This window comes from Neophocaena asiaeorientalis, unplaced genomic scaffold (genome assembly GCF_003031525.2).
Source record: "Neophocaena asiaeorientalis asiaeorientalis breed wild unplaced genomic scaffold, Neophocaena_asiaeorientalis_V1.1 scaffold91, whole genome shotgun sequence".
In the NCBI taxonomy this organism is placed as follows: domain Eukaryota; kingdom Metazoa; phylum Chordata; class Mammalia; order Artiodactyla; family Phocoenidae; genus Neophocaena; species Neophocaena asiaeorientalis.
In genome coordinates this window covers 13595345-13613735 of record NW_020173198.1, presented here as the reverse complement: position 1 = coordinate 13613735, position 18391 = coordinate 13595345, and the positions used below count along the sequence as shown (strand labels likewise).

The 18391-nt window shown below is 50.4% G+C and overlaps 1 protein-coding gene across 5 annotated transcripts in view; it reads left to right on the top strand.

Annotated features, from left to right (window-relative positions):
* SNX29 (sorting nexin 29) overlaps window positions 1-18391 on the top strand; it is a 541330-nt gene that overhangs the window by 70691 nt on the left and 452248 nt on the right. For all 5 annotated transcript variants that reach the window (XR_003003188.1, XM_024744175.1, XM_024744176.1 and 2 more), the window contains exons 9-11: window positions 3991-4109; window positions 10119-10194; window positions 11913-11995. Coding sequence is in view for 4 of the 5 variants with exons in the window: in XM_024744175.1 (XP_024599943.1) it covers window positions 3991-4109; window positions 10119-10194; window positions 11913-11995 (278 nt within the window). In the remaining variant the exon portion in view is untranslated. The remainder of the gene's footprint in view (window positions 1-3990; window positions 4110-10118; window positions 10195-11912; window positions 11996-18391) is intronic.

Sequence of the window (18391 nt, the reverse complement as noted above, 5' to 3'; positions counted from 1 at the left end):
CCTGCATCGGCAGGCGGACTCTCATCCACTGCGCCACCAGGGAAGCCCCAGAACCATTTTTTTTGACTCCATATATATGTATTAGCATACAGTATTTATTTTTCCCTTTCTGACTGACTTCACTCTGTATGACAGACTCTAGGTCCATCCACCTCAGTATAAATAGCTCAAGTCCGTTTCTTTTTATGGCTGAGTAATATTCCATTGTATATATGTGCCACATCTTCTTTATGCATTCATCTGTTGATGGACACTTAGGTTGCTTCCATGTCCTGGCTGTTGTAAATAGAGCTGCAGTGAACATTGTGGTACATGACTCTTGTTGAATTATGGTTTTCTCAGGGTATATGCCCAGTAGTGGGATTGCTGGGTCGTATGGTAGTTCTGGTTTTAGTTTTTTAACTACCTCAGTATTTATAAGTGTTGACCTTGCTTTTGTTTTTTTCTTAAAGTATTTATTTATTTATTTATTGGCCACATCAGGTGGCATGCGGGTTCTTAGTTCCCCAACCAGGGATCGAACCCGCGCCCCCTGCAGTGGAAGCACAGAGTCTTAACCACCGGACCGCCAGGGAAGTCCCTGTTTTTTCTTAAAAGAGGATATAATATCTTTATTATAGAAAGGGGATTTCCTGTCACTTTATGTATGCTCCATGACATCAACAGGGAAGTGGGGTGAAAATATAGTTCACCAAGAATTACAAACATGAAAAACTTTGCACTTCACCAGCAATTAAGCAAACACAAAGTGAAACCAAACACTGTGTTTTGCCCATCATCTTCGTCAAGATTTAAAAAGAGAACTGGATGGGCTTCCCTGGTGGCGCAGTGGTTGAGAGTCCGCCCGCCGATGCAGGGGACACAGGTTCGTGCCCCGGTCCGGGAAGATCCCACATGCCGCGGAGCGGCTAGGCCCGTGACCCATGGCCGCTGAGCCTGCGTGTCCGGAGCCTGTGCTCCGCAACGGGAGAGGCCACAACAGTGAGAGGCCTGCATACAGCAAAAAAAAAAAAAAAGAACTGGGTGAAAGGCAGCCTTGGGTGAGCACCCTGCCTGGAAGGCTTGCTCTCAATGTGTCCTCAATGGTTGGAATATTCCAGACACATAGCAGACGTTAACTGTGGAATAATGATGAGGTATGGCTGGTGCTAGGGTCATCCTGATAGAGCGCTGGTCATGTCCCCAGCCCTTGGGGAAAACAGTTTGACACCATGTCAGGAGCCTTAAAAATGTTTATCCCGGGCTTCCCTGGTGGCGCAGTGGTTGGGAGTCTGCCTGCTGATGCAGGGGACACGGGTTCGTGCCCCGGTCCGGGAAGATCCCACATGTCGCGGAGCAGCTGGGCCCGGGAGCCATGGCCGCTGAGCCTGCGCATCTGGAGCCTGTGCCCCGCAACGGGAGAGGCCACAACAGTGAGAGGCCCACGTACCGCAAAATAAAAAAAAAAAAAAAATGTTTATCCCCCTTGATTTAGTAATTCCACTGCTGGGAAGCTACCCTGAGGACCAGCCTCAGGAAAAAGCTTGCTGCATCTAGATACCAACATGCTAATTTAGAAAAGCTAAGCAATGAACCTGATGAAAATGTGCAACCACAGAGGAACAGTTAACCGTGGAATATTTTGTAGTCTAAATCTTAATGTTCCGGATCTTAAACATCTTAAATGACATCTAAGAGTATCTAAGTAGTATGAAGATGAAATTATGAATTAATATCGAATGAAAAAAGCAAAATATAAAAACCTACATCTAGCTTCATTACAACCTCGTAAAGGAAAGCATGTGAGGAAAGAAAGAAAAAAAAGACACTATGGAAAGCGTGTCTACCTCAGTTGTTTTGGGTAATGGGGCTTTGGGTGTATTTTTCCCCCTCCTCTTTATGGCATTTTGTAGGTTTTAAAGTAAGTGTCTTACTTTTCTAATGAAAAGCAACACCAGTTCTGTTTCTAAGCCCAACTCTGACCCCGTATTCTGAATTGGTCTCTGCTTTAGGAATCACTTCAATGTAACTCCTTTTCTAGGTGGAGGCCTTTGGCCACTTTTACTCGGGTCCGAACCTTAGTTGGTGGGACCTGACTTCACTTTGTGCTCTGCATGTGTTGCTGGAAAGTGGCAAGAGGTCTCCTTAGAAACAACAGAAAATCCCACCTGCCTGGAGCTGGTGCAGCGGCCGGGAAAGGCCTGTGGTTTTGCTGCCGTGTCCTGAGGGGTGCCCCTGGCCACCTCTGGGTGTCTGGGAGTCCCCTTGGTTGCCAGCTGCTGGATCAGAGCCCCGGGCGGGCGGTTCTTTACAGATTGTAGAGGCAGAGCCAAGTTCACCCCAGAACCTGGCTCTGCGGCTGGGCACACAGGTCGGGGGCGCTTCCTCTTCTGTGCCGCGTCCTGTGTGTTACCTGCAAGACTAAATGACACAGCTGGCAAAAGTCTGTTAGGATTATTACTTGATGTGTGTCCTGCTCCGTGTCAAACATGTGACCAAAAGCTCGAGAGTCCTCAAAGAAGAATGTCTACAGACAGGCCTTAAAAGAGGAGTTGACAGGGCTTCCCTGGTGGTGCAGTGGTTGAGAGTCCGCCTGCCGATGCAGGGGATGCGGGTTCGTGCCCCAGTCTGGGAAGGTCCCACATGCCATGGAGCGGCTGGGCCCGTGAGCCATGGCCGCTGAGCCTGTGCGTCCGGAGCCTGTGCTCCGCAACGGGAGAGGGCACAACAGTGAGAGGCCCGCGTACCGCAAAAGCCCCCAGACGAGAATGGCTGTTACATTTTTTAAAGCGTTGTAAAAAGCAAAAACCAACCAAACAAAAAACCAACAAGGAAGTATACTTATGGCCACAAAGCCTAAAACTGACTATCTGGTCCTTTCCAGAAAAATTTTGTTAATCCCTGCTCTAAACGAAAGAAGAATTATATACATCATGTCAGTGATGGGGCAGTGGCCAGGAGACCTCATTGTAATTGGATCTGGAAGACCTGGGCTGAAGCCTTGGTTCTGGCCAAGTGATGAACTTGGACAAGTCGCATGATCTCTTTGAGTTGTTTTCCTACCCCCTCCCTCCCCTCCCTCCCCTTCCCCCTCTCCCTCTCCCTCCTCTTCCTCTTCATCCCTCCCTCCATTAAGTAGGTATGATTATGATCTGCTTTGGTCTTCTTTACAACTGATTTACGACGTGATTTTATAAACTTTTGAGTACTGCACAGATGCTTCCCGGTATTTGTCAGTGGTGCCTGATTGTCCAGAGGCAGATGCTGCAGTGGGCAAATACTTTCTCAGATTTAACTGGCCCAGCCTGGCGTCACAAAGATGGCTCAGGTTAGTTTGGTACTTGGCGGATAAGGTGGCAGTATAACAGATCATATGAGCCTGGCTAATATTTGAGCTGACCCCCTTTCTTGGAAGGGACCCAGACACCCTCCGGTCTGGTTCTGTCCTTTTACTTGTGAGGGTTTGAGAACCAGCGAGGCGTAGGGACCTTAGCCCAAGGTCATTTCAGAGCCTGGAGCCCACGGGGCCTCCTCCTGCTTCAGCACCAGCACACGCTGCCCCCACCTCCCGCCCCCGTGACACTGGTTCTTCCCTCCGTCCTCACCTCAAACCTCCCTTCTTCAAGGAAGCCTTCCACCACCTTCCCGACCAGCTCCACAGACCTGAGCTGCTATTTCACACCTTCCTGTGGGATTACATGCCTCATGTCTGCTTCCCCCAGTAGACTGTAAGCTCCATGAGGGCAGGATGGACACTGTTGGCTGGTTCTTTGCCAGCACAGAGTGTGTGCGCACTGCCGGGCAGGTAGGAGGTGCTCAGTAAACATGGGCTGAAAGAGTGAGCACCGGAGGGCTGGCTCCCGACTCCCACCCAGGCCTGCTTCTGTTCTCATCCCCCTCATGGCTTGGTTGGTTCCCAAGAGGGGGCTTGTGGAGGCCCATCAGGTGCTGTACTACTCGGGGCCCTTGGGGCTTTCGGCCCTGATGTGCAGCTGTGTTCTCCCCCCGCAGGCCGCTAGACGGGGCTGCCTGCCTCTCCCAGATGCACAGCTGGGCTCCACTGCACGTGCTGCATGGCGACGCCGATGTGCTCTTCCCGGTCAGTGGCGTGGGCTCCTACGGCCCTGCAGGTAGGTGTCTCCCGATTCCTCCTTTCCTCCTGTCACAGCTCTGGCTCGAGAAGCAGCAGGAGTGGCTGGGTTACGTCTGCAGGTGGCAGGGGTGGGAGAGCGGGAGAGAGAGCACGGAGGCCAGGGCTCAGGGCAGTCGGGGCCTGTTGAGCTCGGGAGCGACAGAGGCTGCTCTCCTTGCTGAGCCTGGGTATTTTGAGGTGCTCTCACCTGAGTGAGTGTTGACAAATCATCAGGGAGCCCCTGGGGCCTGTTTTTCTTCTTGGCAGTGATTTGTTGAACTTGGTCACATGCAAGCTGATCACAAATGGTGACCATTATTTTTGACTCTTAGGAGAAGGGGGAAGGTCACAGAACCCGTAGCTCTAAAGGTCCTTGTGCTCTTCGTAGCCAAGTGCTTGGGGGTCAGGGAGTAGCTTGCTTAAAAGTGGCTAAGCATTTCTGACCTGTTCCTTATGGTCGAGCAGGCTTGCCTGTGGTTCGTGATTGTTTTCTTTAGCTAGAGCAGGTCATGGTGGGGGTATTGGGGGGGTGGGCGGTGAGGCTGGGAGCATGGATGAGCCCGGCTCTCCTGGTGGGGTAGGTGTTTGCAGCGCCTGGCGCAGTGAAATGCTTGGTCACTGTCACTGCCTCACAGCACCAGCGTGTCACGGAGGCCTCGGCTCCCTTGTGTAGGTGCCCTTCTCACCCTCCTAGGCCCAGGTTTAGGGAACCGTGGGCCGGGGCCCACCGACTGCCCAGGAAGCTGTTGACATTCTGAACCGGATGATAGACTGTTGTTGTGTCACTGTGTCAGGAACAGAAACCCACTCAAACTAGCTGTGGCACGAGGCAGGGCGGGCACGCTGACTGGCGCAGTCTTGGGGTGGGTGGTCAGCTCAGGCCCAGCTCTAGAAGTTGCTGAGGGAGGCACGTGCCCGCCCTGTGAGGCAGTGTTCCTGGTGTAAATTGAGGCTAAGGAGAGTGCAGCTAAGTGACTTACGTCCGCCAGGCTGTTCTCTTCTGGAAAGTATGGATGGCGGTGATGACAGTCCTTGAAGTGAGTCCAGGACTGTAAGGTGATTGATCCGGGTTAGCTCATCCACTCTTGACCACAGCCCGCGAGGGAAGGGCTGGTTATTGTTATACCTCCTCCTTCTGAGACTTGTGGCAAAGGTTCCCTGAGTTAATCTGGAACAAGGTGCCGGGCACATGTGAAGTCCTCAGGCAGGCTTCCTGCAGGCATTGCACTAGTGAGGTCGCCTTGCGGGCGCCCGTGGGCTGGAAGCTGGGACTTTGGGATGGAGGGATTCTGGGCCCAGTGAGGTCCTGCTGTCATTCTGGTTCTGTGCCCCACGCTTCCTTGTGGGGATCTGCCCCCACCTCCTCTCCCTCCGGGTCTGTCTCTGCTCCCTCATCATTCTCCACCCTCTTGTTTGGCCTCTGTTTGGCTGAGGTGCCAACACTACTGCCTCGGCTGTGTGTCCTTCCATACCAACTAGAGCTTCTGTCCAGGTGTTGATTGAAACCCCAGAGAGGGACGGTCCGGTGGGCCTAGCTGGTGTCTGCAGGCCAGGCTGGCCCCTGCAGCTCCTTCCGTTCGGGTGACCAGCCTTGGTCTGAGCCACTGCGGGTTGGAGGTCTGGTCACCTCGCCCTTGCCCATTCAGCAGCAGTGCAGACACGAGCAGAATGTCTGAGAAGGCGGGGGGTGGGGTGGTGGCTGTCAGAGAGTAGGTGGTCCTCACGTTTGTCTGTGGGACCGCTGGAGGATTTCCAGTGCTTGTTCAGGCATCTGAGTCGGGGTCCAGTTCCCCATTCCCCTTGCCCTGCTCCCCACGGGCGGGCCTTTTGTTTGGGTCATGAACTGTCGCTGGGTTGCCGTGTCAGGCTGCTTCTGGGGCTTGGCTGTGTGCCATTCGCATCGGGGGTTTAGTCACGGAATGCGGCACTCTGGCCGGCCTCCAGGATCCTCTCCAGGAGTCACCCCTCCCCCCGCAGATTTCCCACCGTCCGTCCTCGGGCTGTCAGCCTCGCAGACCCAGAGGCTCCACCTAGCCACTGTTGATGGGACCCCAGCTCCAGCTGGTCTCGGCTGTCCTCACCAGAGGTGCTGCATGTGAGCTGGTCTGCCAGCCTTTAAACTTACTGTTAACAAAGCTGCCAGGAGTCATGGAAGCTTGTGACCGCTTGTGATGAGGGGCAAACTCATCACGGTGAGAACACTGCATGGGAAGGCGCGTTATGCTAGGGCTGCCCGAAGATACTGGAATCAGCTGGGGGAAGCCGTGTCCTGGCTGGAGTGCCGACGCGCGTCAAGTCCCTCCTGGCCTGACGCCCCCTGTCCGTGGAGGTGTGCGGGCTGGTGGTGCTGAGGCCGGCCTGGCTGCCGGCCCGGCCCCTCCATGGGCAACCCTGGGTGTGCACGGCCAGATTTCTCCCCAAGATTCCTTCTCTTTCACTCCACTTGACTAGTGTCCCTTCTGGTTGACACTTGCCTACTTTAGTGACGTTCAGATCTCCTTTCTCTTTCTGGCCTGGGAGTCATTTCATGTCTTTAACTTGGGGGTTATTTAGAGAAAGAGGGAGGGGATACAAAAAAGGGAGAGAGGCCTGTGGCGGGGCAGTTTGGATGTTTTAGTAGCTAAGTCTGGGGAGGGAGGAGGCGGCAGAGAAGGGGACCCTGAACACAGGATTATTATCCTTCTGAACCTTGGGAGAGGCACCTCTGTGGTTTGGGGGGCCATGCCTTGGGCTGCATTTTTGGGGTTAGGGAGGGGCTCAGAGAAGGGAGACACCAGTCCAGGGTCACCCGAGACCCTGACAAGCAGATGGAGGATTAGATCCAATCATTCCTCTGGGCATGTCATTACCTAGAGCAGAGCAGAGCACATTTACCAACATCTGTTTGAAGCTGCTAGGGAGAAAAAGTCCCCAAAGTTTCTTTCAACTGAGAATCATAAATCGAGGGGGACAGAACACCCATTCCTGCTGACTATGTACCTGGAAGTGTTACTGCTCCTCGCTGAAGGCCTGTGGTTGGAGTTGGGTTTTGGCAAATGCGGAGCTGGTTCACTGGACAGCTTGGGTCCTCGGCCCCTTCCTCTCCCCATCAGGTCCAACGTTCCCCGACTTCTCCCAGTCCTGCCATTGGGTCTGGGGTTGGGTCGCTGCCAGGCTTTGGGGGATCTAAAGGCGAGTCCCCTGGGAGTGCCACAGGCAGGGAGGGGACAGCGACATCATTTTAATCCTCCGACGTAGAGGAGGAGGAACGAATGGTCGAAGTGTCCTCTGAATGCTTCCACCACCCTCTTCTAACTCATCCTTCTCTCGCTGGGCTCGTACAGAATAGCCTCTCAACAGCTCTCTATCCCTGTCTGCCATCCATCCACCCTTCTTTCAGCAGCCAGAGTGATTTTTTAGAATGTACATCAGATTGCCTCGTTCTCCTGCTTCAAATCCGGAACCCTCACTGTGCCCACCCGGCCCCCACTCACCCCGCAGCCTCACCTCCTCCCGTTTCCCCTCTGCCTGCTGCCCTGGCCAGACCAGCCAGCTTTCATTCCTCCTCCCCTCGAGCTCCTCCTGCCTTTAGGCTGTGGCCCAAGGGCTGCTGCGTTAGAGAACACCGTGGCCCTGCCGCCCACCACACCGCACGCGGCGCGGGCCTTGGTTTCACTCTATTGTAAACCTAGGTGTCTCCACTTCTCCGACCTCGGTGTACCACCTGAAATCGTGTATTTGTGTAATTACCTGATAACGCCTGTCCCCGAACCCCTACCCGCACTAGCCTTTGAGGTACGTGAGGGCAGGACCATGTCTGTTTTGCTTCCAGTGGACCCTGACCCTAGTCAGAGCCAGGCCCGCAGCTGGGGTTCAGGGGAGCACATCAGTGCTGGGGTGGGGTGTGGGCATGCTGAAGGGAGTGGACGTCTGGCAGTTGGAAAAATGACGTCTGGCTGGGGGCAGAGGAAGAGGGGCCTTGACAGTGTCTGCGATCGCTCTGTGGCCCCAGTGCATCAGGCCCGCTGCAGCTGGCACGGGATCAGGGTCGTGTATTATGACGGGAAATCCACTTGGGCCGGGTAGGCGTGGTGTCCGGAATCCTGGTGGGTGATGCTGGTCTTTACTCCACCCGTGGATTTGCGTTGTGTAGTTGGAATCCTGTCTTTGCTTCAGGGAGTGGAATCTGACGGCTGTGTGTGAGCTAGATTGGAGGCTGAAGCAGAGCTGAGGGGACCTGCTGCAGAAGACCCCAGGGAGGGCCTGGAGCCCTCGAACTGGGGGGCGGGGGAAGTGGCTGGAGAGCAAGGAGTGGGAGGTGACTGGGTGGGATTGACTGGTCTTGGACACCAACCAGCTCTGGGATGGGAGGGAGGGTGGTGCCACCATCTTCTGAGGTGGGAACGGTTTTGAAGGTCATGATCAGTTGGGAGGCCAGTACGGTATCCCAGTAGAGCTTTCTGGTGGGCGGTTATAAACGTGGGTTTAGTTATTGAAGATTGAGGGCCTAGCCAGAGGTGAGGGCTCGAGAGCTGTCACCTTCAGGGAGCCGAGAGCTGGAGCCAGGACCTTTGCTGGGTTTGCCAAGGGCGTCAGAGGCCACGGAGCCGTGATCCAGCGACACCTTCACGCAGGAATCAGAGAAAGAGACAGTGAGGGGAGGAGGACCACTGTGTTCTGAAGGCTGAGAGCAGAGAGCTCCTAGGAGGCCTTGGTTTCAGGGCGAGCTGACACCAGCCCCCGCTCACTGCACGCTCTCACCGAAATGTATGTGTAATAAAATGTGAAATGAAATTATGTGGCGGGCGTTATTAAAATGTTGTACGAAACGGGGGCATATATGTCTACGTAGAGCTGACTCACTTTGCTGTGCGGTATAAGCTAACACAACACTGTAAAGCAGCTGTGCTCCAGTAAAAAAAATGTATGGTTGGCACTGGTGTCAGCCCATTTCAGAGAGGAGGCAGCCGAGTCACAAAGAGGCTGGGTAACATGCTGGATTGAAGTTGGGGAGCAGGGACTTGAACCCAGGCCAGTGGGCGGAGCCTGTACCCTGACCTCACCACCATGCTGGGGAGCGAGAAATAGGAGGCAGAGCGGTGGACACTTTCTCTTCCCTCTGTGAACTTCTTAAAAGAGGTAGCAGTGAGTGGAATAGTTTGGTGGGGACAGCAGGGTAGAAGGAAAGGTGAGAAAACCCCTTAAGGTTCCCTTAGGTCAACCTCTTAAGAGCTGGGGAATCTTGAGCAGGACCAGACCGGGTGTAAGCAGAGGAGGAGGTCACACGACAGATGACTTAGGGCAACGAGACGTGCGTCCTTCCGTGACTTGAACAGCAACTAATGCACCTATGAAAGTCTTTAGTGCCTCTTGCCTGTTGTTTCTAGAGATGACTTACGGCCTCACTTCTTCCAAGTGCCTTTCCCACTTGATGCAGGGCAAGTGGCGCTGTAGAAAGCAGCAGTCACTGGGCTGTGCTGCCCTCGTGTGTCCATCTTCAGACACTGCAGGTGGGAGCGGATCTAACTGCTGATTTATTATTCCCTGGTTCTGAGGTTGGCTCTGGATGTGGACTTCATGCATAATTCCAGGTGGCTCCAGATCAAAGAGGTTAATAAATAAGTCATGGGATGTAACGTACAGCATAGGGAATATAGTCCATAATATTGTAATAACTTTGTCGGTGACAGATAATACTACATTTATCCTGGTGATTAATTTGTAGTGTATATAAATGTTGAATCACTATGCTATATACACCTGAAACTGATATTATTGTATGTCAGCTATACTCAGTGAAAAAAAAAAGGTTAAGTGGGAAAATAGGGCCTCCGGTCAGTGACTGATACCAAGTCTGAGATTACGGCCCAAAGAGATGAAACAGGGAGCGGATGAAAATCCAGTGTGCCAGACGGGTAAACCTGATTTAGCAGGTGAGCCAGTGTCTGCACTGTGTCCTTGTCTCATGGGGAACATGAAACGAGAACAGAACCCTGACTTTCTCTCTGTGGTTGCTGTGTGTGCGCAGATACCCCCCTCGGGAGCCTGGAGAACGGGACAGGACCCGATGACCACGTCCTTCCAGAGCCTGGACCTCGGTACAGGTGAGTATTCAGACCCCAAGCTGCCTCTGGGGTTGAACTGTCCTCTTTACAACTCTGCCTTTTATTCTTTTTTAAAGATGGGTGGGCGCCAGCTGGGACTGAAGGGCAAGGCCTCACTTCACGTTAATTTAGTTCAGGTTTGGTCTAACATCCCAGAGTACGAAGTGCCCAGGGGTCTCAGGCCCGAGACTTGGTATGTGTCAAGTTTCACTTGCATACCACATTTACTTTTTGCACTTTGGGAACCATATCTGGGTACCTCCACCATCACAATTTGCTTGATTTTACTATTTGATAATGATAACAATATTACAATTTATAATTGTAATATTACATAATATTTAAACCACTTTGATATTATATATCTGTGAAGTGCTTAGTCTGCCATTCAGTAGCAAGCACCACATTGGTTTTCTTTTTTTCCACATGAAAGTATCTCAAGGGAAAGCTGAGTTGTCCAGAGTCACTGGACATTTGGTGGCAGAGCTGAGATGGACACTGAGGGCTCCCTGACGCCACCGCGATCCTTGTTGCTCTTACAGCTTTTTCCTTCTTCTCTCCATGGGTTTAAATTGGTGTCCCCAGGGCGTCGCATCTGCATTTTCAACCTTGGCTCCAGAGTGGGGTCATTGTTTACCTCCACCCGAGCTTGCTGTTCCGGTCTTGCCCTGCGCTCTGAGAATGGCACTCCCTGTAGGAGGCTCGTGCGGATTAGTACGATACCAGGAAGGGTTGGTGTCGCCAGATCCATCCAGGACGCTGAGTCCTTTCTGCTGTTTATTTTAGAAAATTTGGGAAATGCAGCAGTACAGGAAACTGCATCACTCTTAACCCCAACTCCATTTCATCGATGATGTTTTTGGTCCTTTTCCTCCTGGTGCGTGGGTGTGGCTGTGGTAACCGGATTATGGTCTTGCCATTTTCATGACAGATGTGAAGTGCTGTTTTTCCACGTTGCAAATTCTTTGTAACTACACAGTCAACTCTCGTTATTTGTGGTGGTCGTGTTCTGTCAAGGTGGAACCATTGCTCCTAGGTTCCTGGGAGTGTCTGGTCACAACATTTTTGTCAACAGATCAACAGATCTGTCACCAGATCAGTACATAACCTATGTTTTATGCCAGTTCCTGTTTAAAGACACCTTATTTAACATATGTTGTTGATGCACTTAACGGTGAACTCGAGGCCAACAGCCCTATCATTAGGCCTGAACAAGGGCCACCTCACACGTGTATTTTCTCCGTCAGGCACTTCACAGTCTTGCCTTCAGGAACACCAGACAGCACTTCAGCACTAGCTTGGGGCCATTTTAGATGCAAAATCAGCAACAAAAAGCACAAGAATGTGAACAATGTGGTGCTGAAGAGCTCGCCAGAAGGACAGAATGATAGTTGAAAGAAGGCAGAGCTTGCCTTGTTTGGCATGAGGTGGGAGCATGCATGTCCATGACTCAGCCTTTTGACCGCTCTGTGCGTGTTCACGGGTGACCATGTTATACCTGAGAGCTGGGAGTTTTGGGGTTACAAATAAACTGCAGGGAGTAGGCGAATTTGCAGCTATGGAACCCACAAATGAGGACCGACTATAATTTCAAAGGGCATCCTTCCCTTCCTTCTAGTTCGTAAACCTGAACAAGCGTAATGCCTGCTGGTTTTTGAATGGTGAGGAGGTGTGTTTTAAGTGGCCGACTATAACTTCCCTCTGCCTGCCTTTCCCAGTGTGGAAGCCAGTCCTCCAGGCCAAGGAAGTCCTCTGAGCAGCCTGTTACCTTCTGCCTCGGTGCCAGAGTCCATGACAATTAGTAAGTACTTTCTGAGCAGCTTCTGCCGATGCCAGGATGACTCTTAGGCCTGCACATCGAGGCAGTGCCTTTGTGCTTGCTCCTGTGTGACCGTGGACTTTACAGAGTGTGGGATGAAGTCAGGTGTGTGTGTGCCTGGTTGTGGACTTGGAGTGTGGTGCGTGGTCGTAAGCTCCCTGAGCTGTAAAACTTGATACTTGGGTGTGTGAATGCTCTAAAGGACGTGCTTCAGAGGTGGAGCAGGATTGAGGCAGAGGGAAACTTCTGTCGTTCACGGTTTCCGGGTTTGTCTCCTGCAAGGCCGTCAGCTACAGAGGAACTTTCTAGTTGGGTTTCCTTTGTAGCTCTGGAGGAATCACTTTTGTAGGTAAGGGAGAGAGTGTCTCTCAAAGATGAATGAAGGTTGCTAATGATCAGGTTCAAACTGTTTGCAACCTCACCACTCAGTAAAAGTATTAGCAATACAGCAATTACGGTTAGGTTTGAGCGGCTTTATGTAATAAAGAATAAACCAGCAAACTGTGGCTTAATGTGATAGGAATTCATCGATCTGTCCAGAGGTAGGAAGGCTGGACCGGTATGTAGCTCCATGGTCATTGGAGACCAGGGCTCCTTCTATCTTGCCTCACAATCCAAAATGGCTGTTTTAGCTCCAGCCATCCCATTCTCATCCCAGGTACCAGGAAGGAGGAGGGGGCAAAGGAGAGACTTCTTCCATTTCCACAGGTAGGATTCAGGGGTCTGAACTTGCACAGGGGAAGAAATGACGACTTTTTTCTCTAACCTCTGACTGAAATTTAGTATTTATTTTTTATTGTTTTACTTGATTTTTCAATTGAAGTGTAGTTGTTTACAATATTATTAGTTTCAGGTGTACAACATAGTGATTCAAAATTTTCATAGATTATACTTCATATAAGTTATTGTAATACATTGGCGATAGTCTCTGTGCTGTACAATATGTCCTTGTAGTTTATTTTATCCATAGAAGTTTGTACCGCTTACCCCTCCCCATCTTGCCCCTCCCCCTTTCCTCTCCCCACTGGTAACCACTAGTTTTTTCTCTGTATTTATGTCTCTTTCTGTTTTGTTATATTAATTTGTTTGTTTTATTTTTAAGATTCCACATATAAGTGATATCATACAGTATTTGTCTTTTTCTGTCTGATTTATTTCACTAAGCATAGTACCCTCCAGGTCCACCTGTGTTGCCACAATTTCATTCTTTTTTATGGCTGAGTAATATTCCATTGTGTGTGTGTGTGTGTGTGTGTGTGTGTGTGTGTGTACCACATCTTCTTTATCCACTTATCTGTCCATGAATAGTTAGGTTGCATTTTCTTTAATTATGAAAGTAGCAGCAAACCATAGGAACCTTAGTAGCCTTAGCAAAATGGGTGACTTGGTCACTGATAGAAGTCACAGGCACCTGTAACAACAGCGATATGGAAAAATCTCACAATGTCATTTCTGCTTGAAAATGCAGTAGTTTTTTAATGTGATAAAAAATCCCGTATATTAGTGTGTCACTTTTCCTTTTTACATTTTAATAATTCTGTTTCAATTTAATCAGTTTCCTTTGTAATCTTGGGTGTTTTATTTTATGTATTTTAAAACATTTTTCTGAGAAGAGGCCCATGGGCTTCATCACCAGACTGCGGAATGGGTCTGTGACACAAAAAAGGTAAACTTCTCCCCTCTCCCAAGCTGTAAGGACCCTTCCTAGAAGGTGCACACAGGTTCCCACTTGTGTGGCCAACAGCCATCCCGAGGCCTCCCCTGGCTGCTAAGGAGGCAGTGTGTCCTATCCGTCCACCTGCCCACCCCCCGCCAAAAAAAAAAACCACCCATGGCTAAGGAAGGAAGAGGGGTTCGGGGGCAACCAGCATTCTGATTCAAGTATGAGGAAGGAAATGAGTAGGCGCTGTGAGGTTGGGGTGTGGGGATTGGGTGGTCTCACTGCGTAACCAAGGCATGTGGTTTACGCTGGCACCTCTCAGCCTCGGGTTCAGCTGAGCAGATATTTCTATATCTGCCAGTGTGTGGGACACATGGGCCAGAAGAGCACTAAGGTCACTGGTTTTCAAATTTCAGTTATTTATTTACCTCTGTACTATTACCTACCCTGCCATTTTTTAAGAATGGGTGCCCCTAAAAAACCTGAATGCCTTTATTTAAAAATGGACTTTTATATGCTTACTGTGAACGGAGAGCCACTCTTAGTTGACTTAAATAGCAGGTAACTGTGAAAGTAAAGACAAGAAAAGGAGCCAGTGTTAGTAAGTCGGCCTGGATATTGTTGCCTGTCTAAGCATGAGAAGATATCTCAGTGCTAATCCACTCAGGTATTTTTCCTGACATCATCGGAAGGAGTGGAAAAGGGAAGAGGAATTCTCTCTGTGGCTCACGGTTATTTGATGCCTTGTCTTTCTAGCGCCTGCAGTGCTCCCTCTTCACGTGGGTCACACCTTGACCTAGAGGGGTGAGACTTTACCCTGGCCCTGAATTGCATCTACTCTAAAGACCCTGAAATTGAGGATGTGGAGGCCAGGCTTCGTAGGCGCCTCATCCTAGGCACCATTTGTAGGGATACAGGCATCTCCACACCGCCACTTCCCCCCACCCTGTGGTACCTAGCACTGTGCTTCCGCATAGGTCTCCTGCACCCTGGCATGAGGTCCCGCCATCTCAGACACAATTCTCTTTGTCAGCTGCTCTTGGGGTCGACAGAGATCGTGGTCTGTAGGTCTCCCTCAGCCATCTTCTGACCTTGAGGAGGGTGCTGGCCCTGCTTGTGTGTTTTCACTAAGGACATGCCTCTGAGCGCACTGGAGTGATGTTGATGGCAGGGATTTAGACTGTTTTTCTTGTTTTTAGTCGTACACTTTTCTAAAAATGTAAATCCGGTGTTCTTATTTGGTATCTTTAGCAAATAGAGGCATACCCAGACTTTACAACCTGCATCTCTGAAGAAAAACGTCACTACATCCATATTTTGACCCTCGACACCCTGTAGTGGTGTGGTTTGTGGGTGATAAGTGGGTATGGCGGGAGGGGGTTCTGTTTTCTGCAGTGGCTGTAAATTTCAGGGAACCTTCAGGGGACAGCACTGTTGTCTGTCCTGTGGGTGTTCCAGACGAGAGATCAGAATCCTGAGAAATTTTGAGCGGTGGGTGGTTTTGACTTGTACCCTCCCCATCCTGCCCCTGCCTCCTGTGTCATCGCAAAAAAATAAGAAGAGCGAGTCTGTCTGGGTATCCAGGGTGTGCTCCTTTGCTAGGGTTGTTGTAACAAAATACCAGAGACTGGTGGCTTAGACAACAGGAATTTATTTCTCATAGTTCCGGAGGCTGGAAGTCCCCCAAGGTCAAGGCGCCGGCAGTCTTGGTTTCTGGCGAGGCCTCTCTCCCTGGCTTGATGACCTTCTCTCTGTGAGCAAGCATCCCTGGTGTCTCTTCCTCTTATAAGGATGCTTTAATTATCTCTTTAAAGGTCCTACCTCCAAATACAGTCAAAACATATGAATTTGGGAGGGATGCAATTCAGTCCATAACAGCGGGTGTCCCAGGAGTGGTATCTCAAGAGATCTCCAAGTTCAGGATGAGAATTGCATCCCAGCATGTGAAGCATGTAGGATTGCACTCCAGAGGAGATGCCCGACTCTCACAAACCCCAGAAGAGCTTGTTAGAGGGACCCCAACTCTGTTCCCTGGAGCGGAGAGTGTTTCCCTCATGTCCCACCAAGTGGCTCCCGGCCTGCACTGAATAATCGGGCCAGGTGGCTGTCTCGGCCCTGTCATCGAGCTGGAGCTTGTGTGCTTAACCCTTGGTGCTGCGGGTAATTGACAAGTCCTCTGCCAAGCAGCCTCCCCCCTTGCATGTCTCTGAAACGGCAAAGGGGTTTTGTCCCAGGCTTTTGGGGCATATATTATTGTTACTTAGTGCCCAAGAGAAGATGTGTGATCCCACCCCCATTACTGCTCTCTCTTCAGGCTCTTTGGTACTTAAGAAAACACAAAAGCCTGTTATGAAAAACTAGTTATTGAGGGGAGTAGTAAAGACCATTACGAGTAAACCCAGACACCCGTAATTCTGCCTCAGGGGTCCTTTCCATTCCTGCAGGTGAATTTGCGATCCTGGATTTGGGGCGTGCAGAGTTGTAGCTGGTTGGAATACAGCGTGCCTGTTGCTTTAGGAGGACATGCTCTGAAACCAGGCTGCCCAGGTTCAAGTTCTTAAACCTCCCAGGCTCTTGTTTCCTTGTCTAGACATAAGGATTCGATGAATACTTGTCTCGTGTGGTCTGGTCGTTGTGAAGATTAACCGTGCTGTGCTTAGAGAAGTACTTAGATCACAGAGTTAAGAGCCATGAATGTTAGCTGTTGTGGATGTCCTTATTTTGTATTCAGCTCTTAACATATATCACAGTTGCCCTTTTTTCCCTCATCTCCCCATTGTCCTGTTGAATGTGACTGAAGAAAAACGCACAACCTAAAAGTTGTGAGTTGTTTTATTCGGATATCTTACTGAGGACTCTAGCCCAGGACACAGCCTCTCAGGTCGCTCTGAGAAACTGCTCAGAAGGGGTAAGGGAGGAGTTAGGACATATAGGAGTTTTTTGCTGGGAAAAAAAGCATGTAGTTGAACATCAGGAGACTACTGTTAATCGCAAGAACCAAACATCTCAAGTTAATGATTCTAGTGCTTTTCTATGCATGGGAAGATGCAAGCGTCTGGGCTGCTCGAAATGATCCCTTAGATATGCATCTTATCTAGGGCCAGTATCCAAAGCACAGAATTCTTCCTGTTTTTCTCCATCCTGGATTGTCCTCAGGGTAGCATCCCACTGCAGGGTCGGCTGCAGTTGCCAATGGCTTGATCCTTGTAGAACTAGAGTGGCGGGCAACATTCTCTGTTCACAGATGGCTGCGTAATATTCCATCACTTGATTTATTACAATTTGCTAGGTTATTTTTTGGGAGGATCACCAGCCAGGGTTTTTTCTGCCCAGTGAGTTTCTTCATTCATTGTAAGGAAGAATTGAAGAGTGCTATTAGTAAGTGCACTCTAAGAATGTTGGCTATTATGTTTTTCTGCTTAAGCATTCCTTTGTGGTAAATTTGTGGGATAGGAGGGCAAGGTTGGGCCATATTTATGGGCTAGTTCTCAATAGCCACTTGTGTTCTGAGTTAGTGTGTTGCCAGGAGTATGACAGCTGCATTTCTTTACCCTCTGCCAACACTAGGTGCTAACGTGGTAATGCATTTTTTCTACTTGGAAAATTATCCTTTGTGGTTGGGTGGCTTTGCATTCCCTCCAGGGCAGCCTCTCTTCCCGCTTTTGTTTAACATTTGTATCCCCGGTGTGAGTTGTTGGCTTGGGGCGTGGTCCCCCATTGGGTGTTCTGCCTGACTTGGGAGGGCGAAGGAGAAAAGGGCGGATGTGACTCCAACAGTCGATCCTGGCTGCTCTTGGAGCTGGTGGCTCGGGGAGGAGGTCGAAAGGAGGGGCCAACAGTCATATTGTGTAAGAATGTGACCTAGTTAAATAATAACATGCTTTAGTAGATGTTACGGTGTGCCAAGCATTGTGCCTAAGCGTTTAAAATGCTGTTTTCTCATTTAATCCCCCAGCAGCCTCCTGCAGAGGCTGAGTGAGGTTAAATAACTTGTCCGAGGCCTTACAGCTAGGATATCATTCAATTTATTGAGCATCTACTGTGTGCAGGGTGTGGTTGCTAGGACGAGTAAGTGGTGAAGCTGGCGATGGACCCAGGCTTCCTGACTCGCAAGTCCAGATGACCTAAAAAGTGTCCTACCATCGCCCAGCCAGGGCATGCAGTGCTGCCAGTAATGGGGTGGGCATCTAGGTCTGAGAGCCTTAAATTATTTTCATCATTATTTTTTTAATAGAGCAAGAGATTCCTGGGTGAGGACACTAGGTTTTTAGGATGAGCATACCAAACTTGTTTATTTTCAGGGGCACTTTTTGCTCTGAGTGCTAGAGTCTGAATGTGTCCCCTCCCCAAGTTTATATTTTGAAATCCTAATGTCCAATGTGATGATATTAAGAGATGGGGGCCTTTGAGCTGTGATTAGGTCCCGAGGGCAGAACCCCCACAAAAGAGGTGCCAGAGAGCTCCCTTGTCCCCTTCTGCCGTGTGAGGACACAGCAAGGAGTCTGCAGCCCTCACCTGACCACGCTGGTGCTCTGACCTCGGTCTTCCGGCCTCCAGAAACTGTGAGCAACACATTTCTGTTGTTTATAAGCTACCCGGTCTGCTGTGTTTTCTTACTGCAGCCCGAGTGGACTGAGACACTGAGGGTTAGTGGGGCCGTGACGCTGGGACTGCTGACCTCTCATCCATTACCAGCCACTCTTTGGAAGTTGCTGCTT